The sequence below is a fragment of the Mus caroli genome, chromosome 8 (assembly GCF_900094665.2).
Source record: "Mus caroli chromosome 8, CAROLI_EIJ_v1.1, whole genome shotgun sequence".
NCBI lineage: Eukaryota > Metazoa > Chordata > Mammalia > Rodentia > Muridae > Mus > Mus caroli.
The window spans coordinates 74557382-74577279 of record NC_034577.1 but is presented as its reverse complement, the minus strand read 5'-3'; the positions used below and the strand labels follow the sequence as shown (position 1 = coordinate 74577279).

General features: G+C 42.9%; 1 protein-coding gene across 1 annotated transcript in view; it reads right to left on the bottom strand.

Annotated features, from left to right (window-relative positions):
• Tbc1d9 (TBC1 domain family member 9) overlaps positions 1–19898 on the bottom strand; it is a 103623-nt gene that overhangs the window by 42855 nt on the left and 40870 nt on the right. The window contains exons 2-3 of the mRNA XM_021169602.2: positions 15991–16101; positions 5150–5268 (exon numbers count right to left, since the gene is read on the bottom strand). Of these exons, the coding sequence (XP_021025261.1) occupies positions 5150–5268; positions 15991–16101 (230 nt within the window). The remainder of the gene's footprint in view (positions 1–5149; positions 5269–15990; positions 16102–19898) is intronic.

The following is a 19898-nucleotide window of genomic DNA, read 5'->3' as shown; positions in this document are numbered from 1 at the left end:
CATTAAAACTGAGTGAGGTACACAAGACCATGGGTAAGGCCCTGTCATTACGGGCACAAAACACTGTGCTAAATAACAGCATCTAGAATATTCACTTAGATGTTTTAAAGTATGGATGGATTTATGAATATATGGAACTAAGAAATGTTAGCTTGAAACTTGATAGGGCCTAGTGTACATTCAGTAACAGACCGATTCAATGGCTCCCGCTTCCAACTTTCCCACCTTTAGGAAAAGACAGAGTCTGGAATGCCAAAGCTTTCCTTGGCTTTTGTGTGAACATTCAGCCAGGAGGTCAGGTCAATGGAAAACAGAGATGGAATATTGCTCTCCTCTAAAGTCTATGGGGGTCTACTTAATCTAAAGCCACTCTGGTTCTAGGCCACGGCTCCTAACGTCAGAAATTCGAAATATCTAACAGGTTAGATGCCTAATGTTAATTTGTTAATTTAAATATGTAAAGGTATATTTAAAAAGTGAAATTAACTTGGTATACCTAAGGCTAGATATCGTGTATATTTTAATCTCAGCACTTAGGAGGCAGGGACAGAAAGATCTCTGTGAGTTCAAGACCAGCCTTGTCTACATAGTAAGTCCTAGACATGCCAGGAATACAGACCTAGTCTCAAAACAAAACAAAACAAACCCACAGAAAACAAAACAAAACAAAAAAAAAAACTTGGTTAACAAAAATAAAATGTTTAGCTTCATAATTAAAGAAAAAACATTAAAACATTAAGATGTTCAACTTCAAGGCCATTTCAACAAAGGCTGGAGGGACTGGCTCAGGTTTAGTTCTCAGCATACACATCAGGTGGCTCCTACCTGCCTGTGACTCAGCTCTGCAGACACATGCACTCATGAGCACATACTGCACACAGGCACAAGCATGCATTCATGATTAAAATAATAAAATAAGCCTGTAAAAAGTCATATGAAAGCAAGCACATGATCCCGGTTTAACAACATGTACAGAAGATCTGTTAACATTTTGAGTTATTAAACATTTTTAATTATCTCTTCTATTAATCTCTTTCTAGCCCCAAAAGTGACTGGAGAAATATAATTTGTGGCAAAAAAAGTCATGTGAACAAAAGTTCCCATCTTTATTTGTGTCTGGTTATCCCCCGATAATTTAGAAGCTGAGATAACTTCTAGGAAGGCAAAGTCAAGTCAATTATGGAGTTATATTCCGTTAGTAAAACAACTATGATTACACAGCTATGGTAGATACTGGTCAAGGCTGTAACAAAAGAGCAGATTCATAGGAGCATAGAGTCCTATTATTATGATCACCATGTTGAACATCCAGAAAGAGCTATACAGAATGCTATGTACGGCACTTGAATTCCTGTTCCCTGCATAGTGATTACATTTATAATTTATAAAAGTTAATTAGATCTCATAACAAATAAGCCTGCTGGTTCCCTTAATTACTGGGCAATCTGTGAACCAGTAAGCCATTCATTTACACACGAACGACATTCTTTCACACATAATTGCATTAATGGGAATTCCCCCTCATAAACGGTTTCAGGGGAAATAAACCTGACATATTTAATGTAGTGCAAAGAAAGCGTATTTGGTATGATTTGTCCTTCCTTTCTTCATTTGTTATCTAGCTACTGTCCCTCAGAGACTCCAGTGTCTTCCTCTATCTCTTTATTCATTAACCAGAGATGATGACAGTCTCAGAGGCAGGCAGGGCTGTGAGGGGGCTCCTGGTTACCTATGTTCCATGTCTGTGTGTCTTCTCCACCCCAGCTGCCTGAACTTTTCATCCAGCCCCTCATATTTGATGTAATTAGAACCTCTCCTGGTCTCTGTATTCACATACATGAATATACATAGAAACCTAGTTTCATCAACACAATGTTCTCCATTTCTCTCTCTCTCTCTCTCTCTCTCTCTCTCACACACACACACACACACACACACACACACAAACTGGCCATTCCCAAGGCATTATCCCATCCCTTTCTTAGGTCTCTTCTAGTCCCTAGTAGGGAATCCTAAAAAGAGAGTGTGCATTCATTCTGAGGGAAGGCTGAGCCTGAGGAGCAGGCACGGGTGACTGCATGCGCTTTTCTTCAGTCTGGTGTCAGAGTTGTACACAGCCACGTCCAATCCACTCCCCACTTCAAAGACCTCAGACCCTGCTGCCATTATTCTGTGCAGTGGAACAGTTTAGTCAAATAGAAGAAAGAGAACATGGACCACTCTAGGGATTTTACGAGTGGTAATTCTGTCAGACCACTTCCTAGAATCCTCCTTACTCTGGGTCTAAAAAGATTTGATTTGTTGTTTTTGTTTTTTTGTTTTTAAACCATGTCTAAAAACACATTTGCTAAGACAGAAAAAATTGACCATTTTGAAAGCCTCTCCTGATGCATAAAAAAAGTCACCTTATAACCTTGCATGGCAAAAATTATGGTGAGCAAAATTAGCTGACAAATGACAAACAGGATAAATACCTACGGCACATGTGTGTCACCAACAGAAGCAAAATGGCCTTTTGATAAAAATAACTAGTACATTAACGTGAGAGGGGGCTGGAAAGATAGCTTCTCCAGGAAAGTGCTGACATTCAACCCCTAGAACCTAGGAAGACAAAGTTGAGCATGGGGCAGCAGCATGCCTGTAATCCCAGTCTCAGCAGCATGCCTGCAATCCCAGAGCTGTGGGAACAGAGACAGGTGGATCCCCAGAGCTCGAAGCTTAGTGTGCATCCAAGTTCCTGGCCAGAGACAGTGTGGTCTTTAAAAAACAAAAACAAACAAAAAGGGGTCGACGACACTTGAGAAATGACCCTAAAATATCCTTTGGCCTACACACACACACACACACACACACACACACACACACACCATAAAAATTCAAGAAAAGGGAGACCCCAAAATCCTATGAAAGATAAAGAAAAGATACACACAGAGGTGTATAGATACAAACTGTGGCCCTTAACCATGGGAAACATGATCCATATTCTCTTACAAAGGCGTCAAGCACCAGGGAAGCCATCTTCCTCTCCTGTAAGGTGAGCAGTAGTTGGGAAGCTGGAGAATCGACACTACTAGAGTTGCTGTGGGAAGATGGTGCTGGCACACATGTCAATGGGAGTATTAAATGATACTGTACCCTCGAGAGGAACTGAATAGTTAGCAAGACAGCACACACATTATCCTTCCATCTGGAAGTTCTTGTGCAAGTTCACCCTAAAGATACAACCTCAGTCATATGCAAACACAAGTCCATGCAGAATGAATGTAGCAGAATTATAGTTGCAAAATGTTGGAAGGCATCTAAATATCCAAGCACAGGTAGTGACTGAACCAGTTTCAGCACACACACCAAATACAGAGAACAAGAACGACGAGATGAAGGAAGTCTGTGATTCTGAATTAGACTGTGATTTCAGAAAGGATGTAGCATTTTCAAAATAATATTGAAATAATGCCTACAGTTAAGCTAATAGTACTCTGTTGATGTCAATTTTCGGGCAGGAGAGATGGCTCAGGGGTTAAGAGCACTGACTGCTCTTCCAGAGGTCCTGAGTTCAATTCCCAGCAAGCACATGTTGGCTCACAACCACCTGCAATGGGATCCGATGCCCTCTGCTGATGGGTCTGAAGACAGTGATGATGCCAATTGTCTTAATAAAACCACTGTTGGCAAACTATCGAATTGAAGAACTATGCAGATTTTTAAAAGTCAGTAATGGATACTATACCAACAGGGAACTTTTGACAAAAAAAGAGGTATTTGTGGTTTAAAATATTTTCCTAGGGCTGGAAAGATGGCTCAGAGGTTAGTAATACTGACTGTTCTTCCAGAGGTCCTGAGTTCAATTCTAGCAACCACATGGTGATCAGATACCCTCTTCTGGTGTGTCTGAATACAGGTAGAATGCACTTATATGCATAAAATAAATAATTCTTAAAAGATAAAATTTTCCTATAAAATATTATTATTTGTAAACATAAATGTATGAATTCTACAGCAGAAAAAAATGGCTAATGCTTTGAATGGATTTGTAATTCTGGCGAGAGGCAGGTGAGCATGATGTGCCTCAGGACACTACAGGATGAGGACGACACAAGATTGCTTACGGAAGTTTGTCTAGGAGGCAAGACTTGAATCTGATCACAGAGAGACATCTGACACAACCCCAAATTACATATCCTCCTATGAAAACTAGAAGTGCACACTTTAACAACATTAATGTCCTGACACATAAGGAAAGGCTGTGGAAATATTCCAGACCGAAGGATATTAAAGAGATACAAGCTAAATTCAATTCCCTCCTAGACAGAAAAAAACCAAAGATATCAAGGGTCTATTCAACCCCATTTAGATTAGAATATATGGGCCTGGGGAGATGGCTCGGTGGTTTAGAGCACTGTCTGCTCCTGTAGAAGACCCAGTTTGGTTCTTAGCCCTCACACAGGAGCTTAAAGCACCTGTGACTCCAGTTCCAGGGGCCCCAATGCTCTCTTTTGACCTTGGAGGGCATCAGGTGCACACATGGAGCACATATACACATGCAAGCAAGACACTTATATGCATAAGATAAATAATGCTATTTTTAAATTAGCATATAAGCTAAACATTAAAGCAATAATATAATAATGATAGTTACATTCATTGCTAAATAATGTTAAGTTTATTTTTTTCATCAAATATCACTATTAGAAAACATACACTGAAGGATTTAAGAGGAAGCTCCTCTCAAATGTCAGCCTTGACAGTACTGAACATGAGACTGGAGAGATGGCTAGCGGTTGGGAGCACTGATTGCTCTTCCAGAGGTCCTGAGTTCAAATCCCAGCAACCACATGGTGGCTCACAACCATCTGTGATGGAATCCAATGCCCTTTTCTGGGGTGTCTGAAGACAGTGACTGTGTACTCACATACATAAAATAAATAAAAAATTTTTAAAAATCCTAAGCAAATAGGGTGGAATGTTAGTTAAGTCTGAGCAAAAGGCACACAGGTGGGTTATAAATAGTTCTTATTTTTGCAAAATTTCTGTAAATTTTAGATTTTTCTAGTTATCTGTTTAAGAACATTTTTAATCCCTTGAGAATTTTATACATGCACATGACATATTTCAATAATATTCATCCAAAACAAAAGGAAAACACTATTACCTGTATTTTCCCTCTTACAAATGTGGTGACGTCATTCTCATTCTCAAAGATGGAGAGTGTCTGCAGTAGGTTCTGTTCAAGCCATTCCCAGTGCTCAGTAACCTCCTTCCTGGAGCCACCTGCATGAATGCAGAGGGGACAGCAGCAGATGTCAAGTTTCTTACCAAACACACTAAGAACCAAGCTTAGTTCACCAGCTTTCAACACCAGCAAAGGAGACTGTTTGCCATTCCCAGAGTTCTGACTATAACCCTCCAGAGAAGAGACACACAAGATGACACCCAAGAGCAAGTCCTGTGTTCTAGATTATTTGAACTGGGTCAGTTCAGAAGCTGAGACTGGTTCAGAGTTGACATGGGTCGGTGTATAGCGTAGGTCCATATCCTTCATGGGCCTTTATGAGCTTGGAATTTAGCTCTTTTCTTCTCTCTTCTAGAGTGTGCAGTTTACAGGGTGACATAGATCTTGTCATGATGTGAGCTTTCTGTGGGTGAGCGCCACCCCTGGGTGAGCTGTGGTGTGCCCATGGAGATGATATGGAGCCATCTCACATAACGAGCCTTGTTCAATTATGAATGAGATGTGAAAGTGGATCGTTGGTAGAAGACAGCTGCCACCCCTCCCTATGCAGCTGCCTTGAAACACAGAGATGAGGTCATACTGTAGCTTCCAACCGAGTCACTACATTTCTGTCAGTTGCTAAGAAACACATGTCACCTCACTTGGAAACCTCTAAATTAGCCATTCTAGGCTTGTAATATATGTAACTACCCTGCAGGGCATAACAGGATGGCTGTCAGGATGAGGTTAGGCAATGGGAGGATAAACTCCCTTTATCATGATCTTCTGGTGGGAAAAGCTTTATAGATGAACTACCCGCCGTTACACTGAGGAGAGAGCCTGTGGTTTCATTGATTCTTTGGGTGTTGCCTATGATTCCCAAGTTATCTTTTAATTGAGATCTTAAGAAGGCCCATTTTCTCCATTCTTTGTCACAAGTAATTCAAGATATCACAAGCTGGTTTCCAACAAAGAAAGGTGAGGGATGTGATGTTATCAGCAACTGAACTCAGATCTCTAGTTCCCGAACTATGAGCATGCCTGTCTTTGACACTGACAAGCATGCTCAGGGACTTCAGGACCACTGTGGGAAGAAAGACAAAAAGAAAAGGGAACCCAAGCTCAAGCTATTCTACTTTGGGACTAGATACCAAAATGGCTGATAACAGATGCTGTTGTGTGTGTTCAGCTAACACCTACAAGGTGCAATCCCAAGAATTGCAGCAAACAATAAAATTGTAAGAAGGATGCTCTCATAAAGGGAAATGAGAAGGTTTCTCAGCAGAGCAGTTGTTTGGGACCCAAAAGAACAGATCTTTTGCTTCATATGCATTTTCCATGGCTCTGGGCCATGGGCAAGTCCTTGGTGACCACAAAATGCTGTGGAAATACCTGGAACTCAGATTAACCTGGGACCCTCCACTTAGCTAGCATTACTTGGCTAGCTTTAGACAGTTTTTAAAATCCATCTCAAATCCTCTGCATGTGAAATGGACACATATGAGCAACAAAGACACCTCCTTCCAACTCAGACTAACATGGAAACTACACGGGAGAGAGTCTATACACACAGGTTAGAACTCAGGGGTTCTTTCCAACTCAAAATGCAATGATTATTTGGAATAATTAGGAAACTAATCAAGTTGAGTTTGACAGAGAATTTTTAGCCCTTTGGAGTAATAAATTTAAATAGTAATGGACTTTTTCTTTAAAAGGGTTTAAAATAAACCCCTGAGCCTCCCACACTCTGGCTACTCTTCAGATTGCATGAATTTCTCACTGCAAACCTGAGCCCGTCTTTGTCAAGGTCACTAATCCCATGAGCTGTAGATGTTACGGTATCAAGGGCACCTTGCAGGGTGAGTGCCAACCAAGTGCCCGCCATCCCACAGTTCCATCTGTGCTTGTTGGCATGGGCAGATACAATGAACCTTAGAAAAGAGGCCCATGGAGAGATGCACAGGATTACAGAGCGGCTTCACATCCACACTGTATGGCCCGTAGCCTCTGCCTTTTGCCTCCTATGCACTTCATCTTATGACCATCATGAATGTGCCAGAAGCCGGCTATGGTTTGGTAATGGAGGTCTGCTTCTTGAATGCTTATTACCGAAATCTGTCCTTAGCAAAGCAAAGCAAAGCAAAGCAAAGCAAAGCAAAGCAAAGCAAAGCAAAGCAAAGCAAAGCAAAGCAAAGCAAAACAATCACACTATGACTTTTATTCTCTCTCTCTCTGTGTATGTGTCTGTGTGTGTGTGTGTGTGTGTGTGTGTGTGAGTGTGTGTGTGTGTGTGTGTGTGTGAGAGAGAGAGAGAGAGAGAGAGAGAGAGAGAGAGAGAGAAGAGTCAGCTACACACACCTCTGGGCATCACACCTCTGATGCCATCTAAATTAGTTTTGAGATAGGGTCTCTTGTTGACCTGGAAGAAACTTCCTCTTCCTATTGGAGTGACAAAACTTGAAACTTGAGGGAAAGGGCTTATTCTGGTCCACAGTTCAAGGGCACAGTAACACACGGCAGGGAAATCAAGGTCACAGGAGCTTGAAACAAGTTGATCTGAGTCCCATCAATAGTCTGAAACAGGGGGATGGATGCAGGACTGTGATCCCATTCCCTTTCTCTATTTACACAGCCCAAAATCTCAGCTAGGGAACTGTGCCACCCATAGTGGGTGGGGTCTCTTGTCACAATTAAAATAATCCAGAGAGCCCCCATACAAGTGTACCCAGAGGCCCATCTCCCAGGCCATTCTGGAGCTTCCCAATCAGGACTAAGCAATGAGGCTAGGCTAGGGTTCTTCTCTTCCCCACCCTGGGATTACAGGTACATGCCACCACACCTAGTTTTAATTCCATAGACACTAGGGGTTAAGTTCATGTCATCAGGCTTGTGCAGTAAACATTTTATTGACTGGACTATCTCCTCAGCTCAGTAGTTAGACTCCCTGTTACACCTACATGATCCAACCTATTGGCTCTGCTTAACCCCAGTACTCCTTGGTTATCATAGGTTGAACACACTTATCAGGTTTAAGGTTTAGAAAAGAACAGATGCATCTTAGCTTTGCACTGCTTTGGACTGCTTTCTTTCTTATTCTTTTTTCTTTCTTTCTTTTGTTGTTTGTTTGTTTAAAGAGAATGTTTCTTTGTTTTCACTCTTGCTGTCCTGGAACTCACAAGGCTGGCCTCGAACTCACAGAGATCTGCCTGCCTCTGTCTTCCCAGTGCTGGGATTAAAGGCATGTGCTACCACCACCTGGCTTCCATATTTTCTCTATCCAGAGCTATGCATATCTAACTCTACCACACCCATACCTACAGTAGGAATAGTGTGTGCATGTGCACACTAACTTGACAATCATCTAATCTTCCCCCATGGTGCATTGCCATCCCTGCTTAAAGCCAGATCTCAAGCATGGTTGCACATGTTTATAATCCCAACACTTGTGAGGCTCAGGCAGGAGGATTGTTGTGAGTTTGAGGCCAGCCTGGACTACACAGTAAGACTGTCTTGAAAAGTGTGTTTATGTGTATGTGTGATGGCTCAGCAGGTAATGTCACTTGCCAAGCCTGATGACCTAAATTCAATCCCTAGGATCCACAAGCTGAAAGGAGAAAACCCACTCCCACAGGTTGTCCTCATTTTGTGACACACACCCATGACACTCTCGTGCCAAGTAATCACAGTTAGTACTGTTTGTAGGGACCTGACAGGAAGCCCTTTCACCATGACTGTCAGAACCTGGTCTACTCATGGAACAGTTTGTGCAAGATTGTGTCTTAACTCAGTCAGTAGAGCGTGAGACTCTTAATCTCAGGGTCGTGGGTTTGTGCCCCACCTTGGGCACCACCTGTTGCTGGAAATATTAAAATGAACAGGGAGTTCCCGCTCAGCCACAGTAGTCTCGCAGGCCAGTTCTTATCTCGTGGAGACTCTCTGACCCAGAGCTCCAAAATCTCTCCATCCAGCTCACTAAGTTCCCACTGGTGGGCTGCTACCACACCAGCCCCATGCTTCAAATCTCCCACAGCCTTTGTGGTACACCTCTGACAAACGCACGCTTTGCTGCCATACCTTTCTCTCTTGAACTCAGTTGAACCGCTGCGTGAAGGAAAACACCACACAGACTTAGTTCAGAAACAGAAGTGAAAGAAAGGGTTTGGCTGCTAGTTTTCTGGAAAGATCCCACTTACTGAAATAGAGCAAGGAAAAAAACAAGCTGAGCTGTCTGGACTATGCTAGAAAAACAAAGAAAGCCAGAGTTGGGGTGAAGGTCACCCAGAGAGCTCTGCTAAGAAAAAACAAGGCCCGCACTGGATGTCCTTCAGGTTGATTAGACACTGGCTTCTGAAAGATGAGAAGCTGTGTCATTTAGAGGATTTATGGACAGTCACCAGGAGATCTCATACATGTGTCACACATGCTATGTATGACAATAACAGAAAACACAGAGTCATTGTGGTCTGATGTCTCACCCAGCCTAAAATGTATCTTCAAGTCCATGGTGTGTATTTGAAATTAGAAGAAATTTGAAGACAGACCTGCAGAGTGAATTTATGCTGCCTGATCTCTAAGGGTTAAAAATAAAGGTTTAAGGCCCCGTGGATCAATGTCCAATGGCTATTTCCGGTGCAATACTGACATAATGCACGTTGGACTTTGGTCTGGAGACAGACTGTAGCACTGCCCTGAAGTTTTCTCACTGTTAGGGTGTGTGGGAAGAGACTGAATGAGAATAAGTTAGTCTGCATAATAAAACAAACAAGCAAACAGCAACAGAGCAGAAAACAAAGCCCACTAAACCTTCTAGAGCCTGAAAATACTGTGGGTTTTCAGAAGCAAAACAGGTTGAGTAGATCTCTGCTGTATTTCAGTCTTTAAATATACAACATTCAGTTACTCAAATAAAAGGAAACCAACAAAGACATCCCTTGTGGTTTTCTCCAAAATGCAACCATAGACAAAAGGTTTAAGGTTAACCCGCAAATGAAGGCAAGAGAAACACCCAGCGCACCACACACTGAAGTGCCCGTGGCCAGCCATCACTGTGTCCTTCTCTCTCCAGTTAAGAGATGCTGTCATGTAGAGTGAGCTGGCTTCAAGCTCAGTACATCAGTACCCACTCAGTACATCAGTACCCACTCAAGGGGGACCTCAAGTGACACACTTATACCTCAGCACCTGTAAAAGGACAAACTTATATTTGTCCTTGTATGGGAAAGAGACAAACTTGTATTTGGAGGTCAAGGCACACACACACACACACACACACACACACACACACACACTCATTGTTGTGAGCTATCACCATAAACAATTTAAAGAAATGCTAAAGACAGCATTCTGCTACTTGCACTCCCCAATACCGGGCTAGAGCAGAGTTGGCCCAGGATGCAAGACCATAATAATCCTCTATAGATGAGGAAGCAGGACCTCTCACATTGCTATGTATCGGATCCAGACTTTCTGGCTCTTAAACCCATGTCCATATTTGCTGGTCACTGCCATCCTTCCATCCCCTACTTCACAAATATAGGTATCCAGGGTCATACGGATAAAGGTCAGACTCTCCAGGGTCATAAGGAGCCAGGCTATTGAAAGTCATTATTATGTGATATCTCCTACAAAGGACTAGACTGCAGATGGGATGCTGGGTGTTGTAAGAAGCCTCTTGGTGCTTCAGGTTTCTTCTCTGTGCTCTGTGCTACATAGGTAACGACACTTGCTATATTAGTTTGTGCTAGAGACTCAGGACAACAGCATCTGGCACATCTAGCGTGGACCTAGAGCACAGAAAGCCCTGAGGAGTTTCTTTGCTAGGACTGTCACAACAGCAGCAGAGTACCAAACTTTACCTTGATGCAGGACTCAGAAAGTATTTCTAACTTCTGGCCTGAGGACACAAAGAAACCAGCTGCCTGACCTCTGCCCAGTCACGTGCACTCTGCAGGTCTCTGGTGCTTGTGGCACCCCGACATCTGTGCCCAGATCACCACAGGAAAGCATGTCTGTGAAACTCCTTGAGCACAGGCCACAAGCTGCTTTCATAACTGCTTCTAATCTCTCATGGGTCCTAACAACATGCTTGTCACACTGTAATCACTTGTATACAAGAGAGCTCCAGGGAGCCTGTCTGGCTTTGGCAGTAAAGATAAGTGGCTGGTGTCCTTTACTAAGTGCCAAAAACACCTAATGGTGGGAGTGTATGTTCTTATCTTTCTGGAAGACAATTAGGGGGCAGATATTAGACATTCTTTCTTAAACACCCCGTCTCTGAGTGTGTGTGTGGTCGTGGTGGGGGGCTGGGAGGCACTAGTCATGTGTGCCAAGTATATATAAGGAGGTTAGAATTGGTATTTTCCTTCCACTGTGTGTGTCCCCACAATCTAACTGAGGTCACCTGGCTCAGCAGAAAATGCCTTTACTCAGTGAGCCAGCGTGGGTAGTCTTTGACTACCAGTATCTATTTCTATAAATTTATCCTAAGGTGATGTAAGAGACTGTCCAGAGGTTTAGTTAAGACAACTATTCACTGATAGCAGGATGTTCAAAACAGTTGCAAAGCAAACAACCTTAGATGTTTTAAGGAGAGTGTAATGGCAAGTTGAATTATGTTGTATACCCAAGAAATCAGTACCTATTAATATTAATTTTGCAAACCCTTTTATTTATATAGAAATTGTTTTCAATGTTGTACTTTGATTTTCATTTGCTTTAAAATATTTATATGTACACATATATTTTATATAATACATAGTATACACACATATAAATATATGTAGTACATATACATTGTACATATATTTACCTATAAATGTAAATATATACAAAGTATGTAAAGTATGTATCTATATTCTCAGGCTTGAGAGGATTTGATGACTTCTGATATGCTAGTACAGCTTTGTTCTTTTTAATGTTCTTTCTTATCTATATTTTATTATTTTGCAAAGAATATATATTAATTAAAGAAAAAAAGAAAAAAATTCCTTTAAGTTATTGTGTTCCCAAAGATATAAGACTGGCTCTTGAGGGCTGGGGTGATTATGTTTTTTTGTTTTGTTTTGAGGTATGAGGATGCGAGTTCAGTCTCCTGGAACCCACACGGCAGAAGCTGGGCACGGTGGTACAAGTCTGGAATCGCTGCACTGGGGAGACAGGTACATTTGTGAGGCTCACTGGCCAGCTAGCGTAGCTTACTGGTGAGCCTCAGGCTAATGAGAAACAAGGCCACAGAAAGCAAGGTTAAAAACACTTAAGCAATGATAATTTACATTTCATTCTAACTCTCACATTCATGATATGTACGCACACCATCACACACATGCACCTGCACACACATGAGAATTCACATCCATGCATACACATAAGAACATCTTTGAACTACACAGACTGAAACAATGGTTTAAAAATGCCTTTCAAGTTCCACATGGTCTGTCTCACCTGGAAGGACAATTAATAAGCTGACATTTTTTGGCCTACCGTAGGAAATGACTAGAATTAGAACCATTAGCAATGCTTGGTCACTCTCTGGGTCTTATAAAACTACTGGCTAAAAGAATGTGTAATCATGAAGCCAGCATGGTGCCCCTGACATGGTGCCAGACAGAGCACAGGGGTGTGACAATGAGTGTTGAGCTCTATCTACATAAGGAGCTATAACTGGGAATGTGAACACTGCCCCTCCCTGCCCTCCTAAAACATGATGGTTGACGAAATGATGGCTGGTGGCCCCGTCAGTTCTGAAACCAAATGGTTGAAAAGACCCTGATGAGATTCTGAGTTGGCAAAACAAAGTTAGACCAAATCAATGGGCAACCAACCCAAGGCCCTGTTCAGACTGTGTAACAGGAGTGGTGTCCATCAAACAGTACAGTTGACAATGTTCCCGGTAAGGTAATTACCATGTTAGCAATAAGCTACACTTATCCACAGGTCCAGAAAATTCCTCTTGTCTGGGAGTCTGACTCAAATCTAAGGCAAACCACATACCAGGACTTACAGTTCAGAGTCCTGCTGATCTACAGAGGTGGGCCATGCCAAGACATGGATGACTGATGCGCTCCTAATTCAGCTCACTCTCATAGATAATTTACAGTGCCACATAGGATAAGGCTTTGTGATTTTTATGGCTTTCCAAGGAACCTGTCTTAGTTAGAGTTTTATTTCATGGACTCCGTGTCCATGAAAACTCTTATAAAGAAAAACATTTAATTGGGGCTGGCTTACATTTTCAAAGGTTCAGTCCATTGTCATTATGGTGAGAAGCATGACAGTGTGCAGGCAGACATGGTGCTGGGGAATTCTACATCTTTATCTGTAGGCTTGGGCATATTAGACCTCAAAGCCCTCCCCTACAGTGACACACTTCTTCCAACAAGGCCATACCTCTTAATGGTGCCACTCCCAATGGGCCAAGCATTCAAACACACGAGTCTATGGGGAGCTATTCCTATTGAAACCACTATAGAACCCAATTTTCTCTTGAAGTTTCTTGTACAATAATTCATGAAATACACATAAACTTAAAAACCTCTGACATATTTCCCTACCAATTACCAACTTTGCACTTTAACATCAAGATTATAAACAGAAAGGTCAGCACACCGAAGAAAGGTTTGTGGGGATAAGAGCTTCTATTTTTAAAATTAGTAATTCTGATTTCAAATTCAAGTTGGAATGAATCAAAAAAATCATTAAGAAAGAATAATTAGGTGGGTGGATGGGACTTTGTAATGCTCGTCACTTCCTTGGAGTGTTCTGTAAGGAAATTCTGGACGATCTCTATGGGTAATCAATATACATAAAAGATGAAGCTATCCTGGGTGTATTACAATGAGATCATGAAATTGTGACAGACGCTACTTACTAGAAAAATGGAGGTGCATCTTTTGGGGGTATAAATTATGCCACCACCAATTAGAGCCTACTGTTCCTTAGCCTTGACTCAGCAGATAATTAGGGAACAACTCAGCTTTGTAGAGCTAGGTTCCACCCCATGTGAGTGTTCATGGAAGAACTGCTCTGTGGAATGGCCATGCCCCAAAGCCAATAGAATGAAAAGCACTGATGTCAGGTAGTCAACAGGAAAGGGGACGACACAAGGCAGCTCTCACATTACTGAAACCTGATTTGGGAGACAAGATGCCCTGAAGGTTGCAAAGGGATCCAAGAGCCCCGAGGACTCCTGCCTCTGCAGCGTCCCTAAATCATCCAGGAGGCAGTGAGTGAGGAGGCAACAAAAGAGTCACATCCTCACCATCCTCATAAAGTCAAGGGCTATAGTGGCTCTCCACCATCTTTAATGTCCTTTCTGGGTTTTAGTTTGTTTCGTGTGTGTGTGTGTGTGTGTGTGTGTGTGTGTGTGATACACAGATGCATGTCTAGGTATGTGTGCACACCTGTGAAAGGCAGAGTACAGCCTCAGGTACTATGCCCCAGGGGCTGCTCTCACTGGTCTTGAGCAGCCAAGGAGGAGTGACCCCCAGGGACCCACCTGCCTCTCCATCGTCAGTACTAGCTTTGTAAGCATGCACAGCACACTAGCTTTCTTATGTGGGTTCTGGGGACCGAGTTCCGGTCCTGATAAGCGTTGTCTACCTATTGACCATCTCCTCAGCTGTCTTTGTTTTTAATCCTACCCTCCATGCTCCAGGGTCAGATTTATATTATTTTAAACTATTTCTCAACTTTCCCAAGCAACTACTGGCACAGCCAATGAAACACTTCCCCCAGCTTCCTATTGGAGTACACATGAGGGCTGGGTTCAATTCCCAGGAGTGCAGTAGATAAATGAATAGTCCTATAGGGGAGCAATCTCACAATGCACCATTAACCTATATCTGTCAAGGTCATCCCAAGCAAGGTATCCTGGGAAACCTTGTCCACTGCCAGGACAAACCTAAGAGGTTATGACAAATAATGTGACTCACTGGTGTGATCCTGGAACAGAGAAAAATAACACTGGGAAGATCTAAGGAATTCTGAACAAGTTGTGGCCTTCTATATTATATTAATCTGCTTTTTACTACTACTGACTGGAGTGGGTTTCTAATAATGGTGGGAATGAAGGTTGGGAGGTGCATGGAGTAGAAGGTCTTTGAGCTACCTGTTCAGTTTTCCTATAAATGCACAACTATTCTAAAAGTAGAGGCTGTTAGTGTAAAAATCAAAACAATAATAATAAAACAAAATAGCAAGCTGGCGCGCACTCTTGCTTATTTTACTTGCCTAAGTAAACAGTGGATGTAAGTGTTTTAGCCCTACTGTGATATTCAGTGCTAGCTTGGTACTGTAAGCACAGGACACCACAGAGAATATCTGAAGAGATAATAATCTCACTTATACGAGCTACTGTGCTGCTACATCAGGGGACACTGGGCAAGCACATCTACACCTCTCCCAAGTTCCTCTTCTGTCTCAGCCTCCCTTGCAGTTAGTGAGGTCCATCCGAGTGAGCGGTTCTAGCCAGAGCGTGAGCATGCGTGTTGTGTGCTGCCTGAGGAAGGATGTGAACTCAGCTGGGCCGCACCTTTCACTCCTCCCTGGTCAGCTGACCTTCAAATTGTGTGTTCCTCCTCCTCTAGCTCGAGACTGCAATGAGACTTCAGAGTGAGAAATTTCACCATGTTAAGCCATCAACACTTTGGTGCTAAAGTGACTAAGGTTCATTACCCTAACCTGACAAAAGATTGAGGTTAACAAGCACATTCCTTCCAAAGCAGCTGCTACTTGGAAGCTTTTTTATTCCCCAAACATGTGCATCACTGAATACTGGGACTTACCACAGGCAATGGTCCAATAGACTAGAGAGTCTGGAGTTTGATAAAGGATTCGGTACGGTGCGACTCGGGCACTGGAGTCCAATACCACATCGAGGGTACCCACAAGGAGGCCTGAGGATAGAGAAGAGGGAACAGGTTAGGATTCCCATGGCATAATCCCACATCACCAGACAGTGTGAGCACGGCCCTCCAGCTGGATTTCCTGACAGCCACACCTCTCACCTTGACACCTTGGCACCTTGGCCTTTGTCAGGGCCCCTGGGTCCCTAAGCTTTCATCTTACAGGACTCGGGCTCTACATTACTCATTTTGGTGATGTCCAAGAGGAACTGAAGCTGAAAAATAGATGTCCCAAGTACACAAGCTAAGGCCTAGCACAGTCCCTGGCATATCGTGCTTTCTGTGGGTGCCTGTCAATAACAGGAAAAGCCATAAGTCTTTTATGCTGGAGTCTCTGCTCCAGCCATCTTTATGTCTGCGACATGCTACATTCTCCTTTGGGGGCATAACCGGACAAAGCTGTAGGAACCAAACATGATTATCTGATTTGGTTTCCCCGGGTGCTTCACCTGTATTTTAATCTGCCAAACTTTTCTTTTGTCCTGAAAAATTTAATACAACTCAGCTCAAGTTACTAGCTTTCTGTTGTGTGCAAGACACATTCTGAGGATAAAGGCTCAGGGGGCACCTGCAGCGGGAGAGAGAGAGTTCACGAGGACTTGAAGCTGCTTCCAGTGAGCAGGTGTGAGAGGCAGAGTCGCGAATGTAGTAGTTCTTGGCCATCTGTGATGTCCTCTCTATAGTCAGAGGTCATGGGAGCTGGCTCAGAATTCTGAAATAACACATCAGTAAGGCTGGGGGACTCTAAAGAACCGTGAGGCTCTTGTGCCTTTCTGCCTTTCTGTTCCCTGTGTGGCAAGCACAGTTTCCTGTGTGATGTGCTCTTATATACCAGGGTAGGTCTGATTGGCAATGTGATAAATAAACCTTTTGTTTTATAAGGTAAATTATAGTGACTCAAGTTGAGTCAAGCAATTTCCATTTAAATGTCTCTAATTCATCCAAAGATACATAGGATCTGACATACAGTGGGGCTTGGATTCACAAGGAGCAATTAAGGACTCAGAACAGTTAGGTAACCTTAGGACATGATACTTTTTATTTGATTTTTTTTTTCTGTTGTGTGTGGAAAGAGGTATTGAGATGAGTGCTCCAGGTATAGCCCCAGCCGGCCTCAAACTCAAACTGGCTTTGCTCTCTGTAAGGGACCCTCTTGCCTCTGCCTCTCATGTTGTGCAGTTTTGGCTGTATACAAGGCAACATTTTCAAACTGGTTTCTCAGTTATGGGAAAGCGGGGGTGGGGTGAAGGTGGAGGGGGGCAACATTGAATCACTAGCTAGTTTCTGAGGACTCAGGAGCAAGAAATAAAGCAAGGCTGGCTGTCTACTTTTATGGAAGTGTGTAGGCTTACTAGGAGTGGCATTGGGCCACATAACAGTGTTGGGAGGAGGAGATTTGGGGTCCAGCTATGGTCGCTTCATCAGCAAGTCTCCTGAAAGCACCCTCCTGAAAACAGGCAAGCATGGGGCAGTCCACAGTACACCTGCCTCAAAGCTCTGTTGAGGCAGAGCTTGTGTGTTCTACAGAAAACACCACCACTGGGCTCTCCTGGGGCCACTTTCCAACTATGTCTTGGACTTTGTTTCTGACCACACCAAGCAGCACCTTGGCACACACAATAGCCCACAGACCACCTCCGCTGGGTTTTGGTAGCTTGAGTGCTAGAAAGCTTGGTGCCACATCTAAATGGGTGGCTCTAGCCTCTTCAGAGGAGTCAGGCAAACCATTTAGCTCCATATTGGTCTGATTTTCTCAGCTGTAAAGTGACCACTGTAGTACACGTCTTCCTGAACTAGAATCATTATTCATGAAGCCTAGGTGAGGTAGACCACAGGGAAGGCCTATGCCCGTCCTCGGTCGCTGTCCAAGGGCAAAGCATCCATTTAGACTCCCTGCAGACCACATTAACCATCAACGTATCAGGGGGGAAAATACCATTTTTTTCCTAAAGTGGAAATTATTTCTCTCCAAATTAGATAAAATATGTTAAAACTCTTGAAAAATAGAATTTGTAGATCCTGCAGAATTTGGGCTAGGTTTCCACACAACACCAAGCACAAATGCATTTTTGTTTGATTTACTGTGATTCCAATTTTCTGAAGATCTCTGGTTGGTTGTATCACCCACAGGTGGGAAAGTGTAGTGAGGTATATCAACAGGAAAGGCTGAAAGCATGGCTGGCTGAGAAAAGGGGTTTCCCTCCTGTGCTAGCCAGAAATCACGTACATGATGGTCAGGAGACATGTTAGCCAGGACTCCAGCTATATCAATAATAACTGCACATTGACTACACCGATCTCTTCTTCAGTCCGAAGAAGCAATAATGCTCTGTCTCCCGCAACTCTTACATGCCTGTTTTCAAACATGTGGACTTCAGTTCAAGGCTGGAGAGCTGGAGGCAAGGATCTGCCACTGTCTAATGAGCATCTATGCCTATAGAGCATTGTTATATATAGACACCTTCCCATGGGAGAGCAGTGCACACTGGCAGCCATGGGCCTGAAACACTTCACTCCCTACCTCCAAGATCCTGCCTCCAGGACTCAGCTTCTCCATCTTTGTTGGATCACTAACTAAAACCCCAATATCAGGTTAATTACAGTGCCAGGTGTCAATTAGAGATACAGAAAATAGAACTGCTTAACCCAGAACCCCAGCGAGGGCTGACTAGAATTGCCCGCTCATCTTCTCTAAGTCTGCCTTCACCCCAGCATCACCATCTTCCACTAAGAACTAGATAAAAGCGAATACATACTTAACATATAAAAATACACAAATATTTATCACAGGGTCCATGCTGAAATATTTTATATAAGCAGTATAATATTGGGATATCCCATTAAATTAGGAATTTAAGACAGATTTCTTCCTTTTTTTTTTTTTGCATGAAAATTCAAAGCAGTAGATATTCAAACAGAGAACACTGCAAACTGAGCCATGCCGTTGGCCACTCCGGTTAATAAATATACACTTTCTGTGTTCACCAAAACCTCAGGCCTTCTTATACCTTTGTCAGTGACCAGATTGTTTTTCAGTATTTATCTGATTTTTATTACGTGTATGTGTCTGTGTGTGCATGAGAGTGCAGGTGTCTACAGGACAGAAATGTCAGATCTCTTGGAGCTGGAGCTATAGGTGACTATGAGGCATCTGACATGGGTGCTGGGAACTGAACTCAGGTCCTCTGCAAAAGTGGTGTGTGATCTTAACCACTGAGCCATCTCTCCAGATCCACATTACCACGATTTCATCCCATTTGTATCTGCCTGTTCTCATCTCTCATGCTACCTCTTTCTAACTCTGTCTCTCTGTCTCTGACTCTCTCTCCCTCCCCCTCTCTCCATCACATTTGTCCCCACAGTGCTGACTGCATTTATTTGAAAAATCTCTATACACCTTGCCTGGCACATTTCTGGTCCTTCTCACAGGGAGTTTCTTGACTGTTGAGTCTAATAGATTCTGTGGGGCTCACAGATTTGGCACTTTGATTGGAAGCCAGAAAGTCCTAAGCATGTGTTTGATAGAGAAATAAGCTAGGTATTTTTAAAAGTCTACATAAGTTATTCTAATGCTGTCTAAGCTTGATTGATACAAGTCAAGACTCCTGTATCCGCCCTCTGTTCATTTAGAGTATTAGAAGATGGGTAATCTAGTCTGGGGAAAAAAGCAAAAGAGTCAGGGAAGTGGGGGGAAAGGAAGAGAGGGATGGAGGAAAAGGAGAAGGGGAAGAAAGAGGAGGAGGAGGGAGAGGAGGAAGAGAAGAAGAAGAAGAAGAAGAAGAAGAAGA